The sequence below is a fragment of the Salminus brasiliensis genome, chromosome 1, assembly GCF_030463535.1.
Source record: "Salminus brasiliensis chromosome 1, fSalBra1.hap2, whole genome shotgun sequence".
Taxonomy (NCBI): domain Eukaryota; kingdom Metazoa; phylum Chordata; class Actinopteri; order Characiformes; family Bryconidae; genus Salminus; species Salminus brasiliensis.
The window spans coordinates 79,213,154-79,223,190 of record NC_132878.1 but is presented as its reverse complement, the minus strand read 5'-3'; the positions used below and the strand labels follow the sequence as shown (position 1 = coordinate 79,223,190).

Here is a 10,037-nt window from a genome sequence, read left to right as displayed (position 1 = left end):
GTGGACATACCTGCTTGTCTCTTGCTTGAGGCGGGTGAGCTGCGCTCCAAGTGGGTGCTGTGTGCGCTGGGAATCATGGGAGATGACTGAGCTGAGAGTACTGACCCCCGAGGTGAGCCCTGTGTCCTCTGGAGCTACAGGCTCCACTGCCCCAAAATCGCCATCCTCCTCCACGTCTACCTCGTCCGCATCTTTCTCGGCCCCCTCACTCTCTGATGCCGGGCCAAAATGAGTTTGCAGCTCTGACCCAGAAGGGGACAGAATAGGGTGGGGGAAATCAGAGTATAGGTTGACTAACTTAGAGCCAAGTGCAGTGTCTTCTTACAGTCATAGGCCTACAGACCCAGACCCTTAAATCATACACAGAAGCACTGTGATACAGAAGTATACTCTTTCACACACTCACACATACCTGGAATTAGTATTGTGACTGCAGCCTGTACCGCCCGTCGGATGATGTTATCCATGGCAAACATCCAGTGTGGTTTGATATGATGATTCCTCAATACTTTATTCACCTAAGAGTGGAAAGAGAGAGATTTGGTAAGAGTCAGTCTTACTTAGATTATTGATAAATGTTGCAATACTCTCCAAAATATATGATATATAATATGAATATTTTTAGTTATTTTGAGTTAGAAAACTTTTTAAGAACCCAAAAGAGAACACTTGGAATCACTTGGAAAGATTTACAGAATAGAGAATTACTATTTGTGTCTCTAAAATGGCAAAACCCTTCTTAACTGTCAATGGAAGTTATTTTAAAGCATTTTTATTGGTTCATTCATCATAGAATTTGACACAATATAAAGAACAACTACCAGATTCACATTATGTCAGAAGTGAAAATCATTATAAAACATGGAGGTACAAGGTTTTTGTGGCGATATACTAGATGTTTATGTATTGGGAATGGTCTGTTCTAAAATATCTAAAGCACCTAGCAAGCGCCACAACAGGCATACCAATATTATATTGTGCATATAATGCTCATTAGTGTGTAAATACATCTAAAAACATAATGTTATTGCAAGACACCAGTAATCCAATTAAACACATGCAACCGCCTCCTTGAGAAATCAACCAAAAGTGAAAGACGATTTAGTAAAATGATTATGAAGGAAAGATCTAAGCTCTGATCTGGAACGTGAGGCCTTGACCGGTTTTCTAGACAAAAAATATTTAAAACCAGTTTATTGTCTAAGCAACCAGTCCGTCTAAGCAGCACATTCTCAGAGATCAGTTTCACTTCTTAATCTACTCAGTTTATAATAAACACCAGGGCCGCACAAAGTGAATGTACTAAACTCTTAAGATACCCAGATCACATGTCTTAATTACCCTTAAAAACTATCCAAAAACATATTCTACACTTGATTGGTGCACTTCTAAGTTGCACCAATTGCTGACACAGATGTGCAAATGCACACAGACACACAGCTTGTTTAGTCCCTGTAGTGGAGTATTGCCAATAGAATAGGACTCCCTGGAGCAGATAAACATGAACCTGTTTGCACCAATGCCAGATTTGTGCTAGAGAGGTATAAAGCCCCCAGCATTGAGCTGTGAAGCAGTGAACATGGTGTTCTCTGATGGATGGTGGGGTGGTGATGTTGCTTAAGGACTCCTGCTGTGCTCGCCAGACATGGGCTAGGTGTATAAATTCTGGTGTTTAAATGATTAATTAATTATATCACACACACACACACACACACACACACACACACACACACACACACACACACACTCTTGTGATCTGAATAATGTGTATTGGTAGTGCATTCTGTGAATTAAACAATTTTCTTTTGAAGATTAAGACCCCAAAAATGTATCAGACAATGGAAAACTACCATCCCACCCTTTCTTATGATCTCTATGCACATTCATTTACAGCTGATTGGGGACAAACAGAAACAGTTACATTAGGACTTACTGTAAACAGTCTTAATGGTAACGACCTACTTAACTGTAACTATCCTACTGAACCTTTTTATTTTTGCTTTTCTGCAGTTCTGTTACTCCTCCTAATCCTCCGCATGTAGAACACTCACCGAATCCTGGAAGCCAAACAGAACCAGCTGGATCTGGTTGATGGAGGTACTATCAAAGTCCAGGTCCAGCTTAAGCTTTGAGATGGTGGACGCCATGACACGGCGCTCGGGGGAACGGATGAAGTCCCGTAAGATGCAAATGATCTGTTTGATGTGATCTACAGACAGCTTCAGCTCCTCTGTACCCTGGGGTAGAAAACATGTAACTGTCAGGAGACTCACGCATTCTTGTGGTTATATTGCTTCAGTTTATGTGAATCTGGTTATAATAATACTATTAAAGACACATTTGTGATCCCTTGATTGACACTGGCTTACATTAATCATCTACTTGTTTTAGTTGGGTGAATGCAGTGGTTCATCTAAATACCCATACAACACAGACATAAAACACAGGCTTTAAACATGCAGTCAAAACTTTCATGTCAATATTGCTGTGTTTTGCAACAATCAGCATGGCACAAACCAACAATGCATTAACAAATTATACTTTGATATTTATATATACTGATCAGACATTTAACATACGGTTGTAGTAGCATGATGAGTAGTAAAAGACTTAAGAACTTAGGCTGGAGTTCTGGGCAGCTTCTGCTTTAACATAGAAATCTAGATTCCCCTTTGACCTTTGATGAATTGAATTTGATTGTATGATTGAGAGATCGGACTGATGAATAAGAAAGAGATGGGGTGGTAGTGGTGTGCAGAAACATTGTCACAGAAACAGAATGAGACATGGGATTGAAAAAGTAGTTAGTGAAAAGGAGCTTCAGGCATGGCCCTTCTCCAAAACTGCAGGACAACTTTAACACAAACATCACTGGATTTAACAAATCAAACGATCTCACACCTGAATATGGTTCTCCAGAAGGTTGGAGGTGACCTTGTCCTGGTCTTCATTGAGGACTTTGTAGAGGATGGCCCGTCTCTCACTGTCTTTCTTCAGCAGGAAGAGGCCTGAGTCACTATTCTCGGACGAGGCAGGAGAGGTGCGGTCCTCTGATGTGGGGCTTTCATCTGGCACGCTGAGAAAGCACAGTCAAGTTACACATGCAGTGAATAATGAATACGTTAGCAGAGCATAAAGATGATTTTGAATGAGTTATTTTATTTTAAGATTGCTATATAACACTGCTTTTAAGCAAAGATCCACAATCTGATTCAGCAAAGATCAGAAATGGCTCATTTTAGCTCCAAACAAGCAATATGAAATCAATTATTTTGATTTCGGTAGATCTTTGTTGCATTTGCTTCTTACTGTAGATGTAGCTCTTTATTAGGCCTGTTAAAGAGTAATACTACTTATTGATATTGTGAATTTAGCCTAAACCCCTTATGCTCTATGACTTATTACAATATTATTATTATTATTATAATATATAATATAGTTACTACAACTTGATTAATAACTGAATAATTAAGTTCAAGGGATTAATACAAAGTGACAGCTTTCATTTTGTCCACACAATGCGAGCTTCAGGTATAAAAATGAAAATAAAAATCCTAAAATTCTAAAAAACTGGGCTGTAAAGAAACTGATATTTGATTGGGTCATACAAGAATCCTGATTGAGCATTCCCATTAAGCTATACACAGGTTGTGTGATTCTTACAAGGAACAGGTAGCAGATTAAGAGGAAAATCAGTGAGTTCTACACGTCTTCTGCATGTGCATCCATGACATAATCCGTTCCATGACGTTTACAGGCCGATTCACAAACAAACGCACTTACAGGCGGATGTGATGACTATTCACATAGGTAATCTGCTGTGATAAGGGTGTGTGGGTGCGCTCAAGTGTGTGCGACAGAAGATGACGAATGAACAAATGAACGAGGAAGACAGATTGAGCAGCTGTGTGTGTGGGGACAGAGGTGAGCCACTGGTCATAAAGCCATCAGACATATGATTTTACGAGCGGCCAGAGAGTGGCTGTTGTAAAAGACATTATCACATCAGTGCTGCCACATAGAACACAGAGATAGAGAGAGAGAGAGAGAGAGAGAGAGAGAGAGAGAGAGAGACACACACACACACCAACACATAGTGCACCTGTCCCCTCATTCCTCAGTGGCGATCAAACAGCGTAACCATGGCGCTGCGAAGCCTGCAGGCAGAGCGCTGGTGATTTACAGCAGGACCAAGCGGCAGCGTGGCACTGCACACTCCAGCTCTGTAAACAGCTCTGCTTCATTAGCCTTCCAGGAGCAACTCCAGGAACAGACTCGCATCTCACACACACACAGACACATATGCGTGCCAGGACACAGAGCTATCACCGCGGAGACTTACCATTACGCTCATTAAACTTAGCAAGGATGTCTGAATGATCCACTGTGTGTTAGATTCAGAGTTATGAACCTTTAGACTCTGTGACCTCTAGTCAGTCAGCAGACTTCATAGGGGCCCGAGGACGGTCCATTGTAGATGCCTTTTAGGGTTAGGTTTAGGGTTAGATTTAAGGTTTAGGTTAGGGTTAGAGTTAGAGTTGGGATTTAGGGTTGATTACAGGGTACGGTTAAAGTTAGGGATAGGTGCAGGCTTAAAATTCAGATGGATCTAAGACTTATTTAGTTAAATGTTGGTTCAATGTCAGGTAAGCATTTACGAGGCACCTACAATGGACCATCCAGATAAAGTGATACCATTTTTACCATATCTCAAGCTATCAACAATTCAATTTCTACTAGTAATAATATAATATCTGGATATCTACATCTGGATATTGCCTTAATATCATTTTGACTGGTTATATGTTACCATTGATTTACATGGAGTCTCTTGAATCTAACTTAATTTCTTTCTTTTTTTTACCTATGAACTTCTATAATCTATAATTACACCATAATTCTGACCAGTGAAAGGTCAGACATTATTTAAATATATGTGGACCTGGACTGACCTAATTTAAAAACTTTCCCAATTACATAACGTGATGCTTCCAAACCTGGGAGGGTGAGGACTGGCACATGCTTACTCCAACATATGAGCACATCAGCCATTGCCTCCAATGCAATGTCACCCGGAAACCAGAGGACAGCACCAGGTACCCAGCTTTGATGCATCAGACAGCAGACACCCAACCAGATAGTATCACATTGAAGTGATGTCAGGAGAGACAGAGCAAGCCATCTACCTACACAGGGAGAGCAAGGCCAATTGTGCTCTCTCTGGCTATGGCTGCTGAGCTGTTGAAGACAGGCTGCATGACAAAGGATTCAAACCAATTATCCTAAGGTCATAGTGGCAGACCAGGACTTTTTAATAGAATTACAGTGGTTTAATGTGGAATTACAGTTTCTACTAGTATAAATGTAATTCCAGATTAAAAACGTAAATACAGAAAGTGAGTTTGTATGTAACATATGGCTAGTCAATATTACATTAAGGACATGTGGCCCTGGCTTATATATCTTTATTAGATATGTAGATCTGATTTTATTACTAGAAAACAATTATAGTTCATTGACATAACTCAAATTCTACAAATTTTATGATCCTGTTTAATATATGTCTTAAATTTGTACTCGCAAAAACTAGTAGACTTGGTTCCTCTCAAGGTTTCTTTCTCTTGAGCCAAAAGAGTTCTGTCGCCACTAATTTGTGTGACAGTAGCTAGCACTAGGACCTGGATCGCTGTAAAGCTGCTTTGTGACAACATCCGTAAATAAATAGTAAATATCTTTAAATGGATTTAGTAAACATCAATACAATTTAAATATATAAATTTTAATTATTATTTAAATTAAATAGGGTCAATACATTGAAATATACTGTGATTTATTAGCTATTACAAGTGTATTACAGCAGCTGATCTTATGTAATTGCACCTACATAGCAACATCCGTACTGAAGCATGCGATTACACAAGTGCATCTCAACAGCAGGAATGAGCTTGTGTGTAATAAGCTCATCTTATTACACATGTATATCCAAATGAGAACATACACTGTCACAGCTAGTAAGACTCACTAAAACTAAAGATGATACACAAGTATATTAACACAAGTTGCACTACTGCAACCCATCTGGAACAGTGAACACATCACCAGTAGTTATTACAGACACATCATATAAAGCCAAAGCAATAATTAGGGGGTGCTCCGAGTGGTCTTTTTTTTTATGAAATAAAACACTTATTAGACCCTCAGTAACACATTAACAACAAATCAATGATGTAGCAGCAGTAAGGCATCTGATTCAGTAGATCATCAAGATACTTTTAATAAACTGCATAAATTGAGTTAAGTTGATCTTAAGGAGCCAGGGTGAGGGTTAAGGTTAGGTTAAGGTTAGAATTAGGGCCAGGATTATATTTCGTGGTAAAAGAAAGGTAAGAATTAGGCCCAGGATTAGGTTTTGAGGCCTGAAATCTAAGGGAACATGATTGGCCCAGCCTTTTCTGAGTGGGTGGGTAGGATGACCCCTTTTCCAGTACTTTTGCCTCTTTGAAAGGCTCTGCAAAAGTATGTTAGTCTTAATTGAATGCATTTTTAAATAGTTATTATTTAAATAACAAGATATGTACAGTAAACCTGGAGAAGTACTGAGGAATGATGTAGCCATGATGGCTGGCTAGACTGCAGTATGCAAACCTCACCTGAGGAAGCTGGAGGTGTTGGGTTTAATGAGGTTCTCAGAGCCTGAGCGTTTCTTCTTCTCAAAGAAAACATCGTGTTTGGAGTCACAGTCTGGCGACACTGAGCCGTGCTCGCTGCTGCTGCTCCCTGTGGCTTCAGACTGCAGCTGCACCGGCAGCGACACACTGCGAATATAGTCTAACCATATAAAGGTGCATACAAACACCCACACACACACACACACACACACACACACACAAAACACCCACCCACACACACATAAACACACATCAAAGGATGAATAATAAAATCATTGGGCATCTCATGAATGTCTAGTGTCATTTTAATGATATGTACCAAGCCCTGCGTGAGTCACAAGTTAAAAAACCTTGAGGGCAAAGTCTAATCACTTCTCACAGACAAAAAAAGGTAAGCACAAAGGCATAGAAAAATTACAGGAAAAATTGAAACCACCAAGAAAGAAAAGAAGTTCTGATTATACGTGACATGGCCTTTTGCTGAGAATATCAAAATAGCACACATACACACAGACAGGGCATCACAAACCTTGCCATACTGTTATAGAGCACACCAGTGCCACGCAGAGACCCATCAGTCGCCATCAGAGAGAGAAAAAGACATGCAGTTAGTACAACATTCCACCTGTGGGCCAAGGGCAACCTGCTTCCACATATACAAATCATCCATATATAACAAACCATTAATACACATGGTAAGGTGCTAGACAGGTGTCCTAAGCTAAATACAGAAGAAAATTTGATGAGTCACTGTGTACTATTCATCTTCATGGCAATGGAAAGAATCAGACAGCTTGAAGGTTTTAGGTTTGCCTATAGAATCCCCACCAGCCGTTCAGTCATGCAGCACGACAACTGAGGTCTGTTGTTTATGAATTGGGTGATTTTCATATAATTTTTCAGGGGAAAAAAAACAACAATATAAAGATCCACAAAATAACCCTGACTCGACAAACATTACCTTTTTTTTCCTTTCTATATAGAACGGGGAAAAAAAACACGCATTGGTAAGTCCAAGATCATGATTATTAAAAGTTAATATGTTAAGACACACTGATGAACCAAATTATTAAGTGCATTAATGCATAGTTAGACTTTGCAAACTGTCAGTAGCAGTGCAGACTGGGGCCCAGCTTTTTGCACACAGGGTGCTGTGCTTTTTGATAAAGTGATTTATAGCCCTCTTATTCAAATACAGGTTTTAAAACAGACTACTCTGAACACTGCTCTCGGGGAGGGGCATAGATAACTCAACCAGCAGCAAAGTAACAAAAATAACATGATAAAATATAATATCAAGAAGCTACAATCACAATGTTAGGACTGTTAATGGAAGGATACTGTGCAGGTTTTAGGCATCTAAGCACAGCTTTCATTGGAGAGGCTCGCTAATGAAAAAGCTCCTAAGCTGCACAGTTTCAGACCTTCTGCCCCAATGCAGCTGATCCAGCTCATAAAAGGCTTGATCATTAGTTGAAGGGCTGAATCAGGGCTATCGGTGCAGACAAGAGTTAAAACCATGCAGGGCGGTGGGTCCCCATGGCCTGGACTTGAAAACACAGATGGATGTGAGATATATGATCACTGGTCGGAACATTGGTTGCTCTCACTTGGCATCTGTGATGAAAATCATGTATTTTTCATAGTTTGAACAATTTTCATGTTTCATGTTCACCTTCTGCAATCACCTGATGAAAAAATGCTAATGAATTATTCAATCGTTAAAAGTAAGACACATTCTGATGAAGCTTATGCACAGCTTTTAAATGAACAGCAAATTAGACTGATGTGACTAATCAGAATTAACTAATAATACAACATGTACACAGATGGAACACATATGAGCCAAATGTTCTGACAAGGCATAAAACATACATGAGTGTGTATACGTGTGGCAGCTAAATGGAATGGAAAATGGAAACAGGTTATGGAGAAGAAGAGTGCGTGCAGTGTTTGGATTGGGTTTCAAGTGGCTGACTGCCAGAGAGATGCCTTCCTCCCTCCCTCCTCCCCGCTCCCTCCCACTCCCACACAGAAGCTGTGTCGTCTCCTGCCACCCCTGGTGCTGATCCGGTCTGGCTGGCTTACGGCGGTTCGGGAACGGTCCGGCCCTGTTGTGTTAAGAGTCTCAGACAGTTCAGAGACACAGGAATTCTCTGCTGCAGGGGTTTTGGCGGAGCTGTGCGTGTGAGTGAGAGAGGAATTTTTGGAGCTGTGAACAGCACGGATAACGTGAAAAATCCAGAGAACTCAAAAACAGGGGTGTGAATCTCTGATCTTACGCCAATTTTGATTTGATGATGACTATCCTTTAGGGAAGGAGGCATCATGAGATCATAAACTTCAGCTTGAACAATACAGCAAGCTTTGATTTTATAGTAATGATATACTGTATTTATGCAAATAGTTATGAATGTATTTTGGCAAAAAATAAATTAATCCTTGGTTGACTATTTAAAATATTCGATTAAAATGAATATTTATAGTATATATATATATATATATATATATATATATATATATATATATATATATATATATATATATATATATATATATATATATAAAAAAGCACATGTTCATTAAATCTTGACTGATACTGATACTATAAAACTGATACTATCATTTTTTATTAATTAGAATCTGCGCTTAGGTGTAGTGAGTGGCTTGGAGTTATGGCTAAACTCAGGCAAGAAGGTAGATGGATCAGACTGACCACCAGAAGAACTCAAGTGCCCATAATGAGGACATGAAAGATCAATGCAAACGTTAGTACCTGAAGGTTTTAGAGCGATCTTGTTCTTCTTTCCTTTAATGTTGTGGCGTACAAACAGGTCCTTGAGAAGGTCGCCAGCCGTTGCTCTTTTATTGGGATCGGGCTCAAAGCAGCGCAAGATGAAGGACTTGGCCTCAGGGGACAGAGACTCTGGGATTTCAGGATGGATTTTAAACATCCCAACCTGTTGAAAAGTATGAGAGTATGAGAACATGGTCTAAGCTTTCTCTGGATGTGCACTATATGGACAAAAGCATTGTGAGAATTCATCCCTTTAACATGAACAACTTTGGTTAGCAAACAGATAAGATTCAGCCATCTATTATTGTAATAACAAATATGTGGCATACACCCAACAACAGACAGCACAGAGCTTCTTTTATATAGTGTCAGAAGACGCACAGTGGCACACAACTGTCTCTACTGTCCAGGGAAGGCGACAAACCTCACCGCTTTGAGGATTTGATTGCATTCAGCGACAAGAGTGTTAGTGAGATCAGAATGTTGGATCATTACCACCCCACCTTATCCTCAACTCATCCCAACTGTATTAGAGGGAGGACCATCATTCCAGTGTACACAGATCCACTGCT

General features: G+C 39.8%; 1 protein-coding gene across 1 annotated transcript in view; it reads right to left on the bottom strand.

Moving 5' to 3' along the window:
• Positions 1 to 10,037, bottom strand: part of map3k15 (mitogen-activated protein kinase kinase kinase 15) — a 41,097-nt gene that overhangs the window by 7,195 nt on the left and 23,865 nt on the right. Inside the window, exons 21-27 of the mRNA XM_072658193.1 lie at positions 9,445 to 9,628; positions 7,198 to 7,206; positions 6,651 to 6,828; positions 2,902 to 3,076; positions 2,052 to 2,237; positions 413 to 518; positions 11 to 242 (exon numbers count right to left, since the gene is read on the bottom strand). Coding sequence (XP_072514294.1) covers positions 11 to 242; positions 413 to 518; positions 2,052 to 2,237; positions 2,902 to 3,076; positions 6,651 to 6,828; positions 7,198 to 7,206; positions 9,445 to 9,628 — 1,070 coding nt within the window. The remainder of the gene's footprint in view (positions 1 to 10; positions 243 to 412; positions 519 to 2,051; positions 2,238 to 2,901; positions 3,077 to 6,650; positions 6,829 to 7,197; positions 7,207 to 9,444; positions 9,629 to 10,037) is intronic.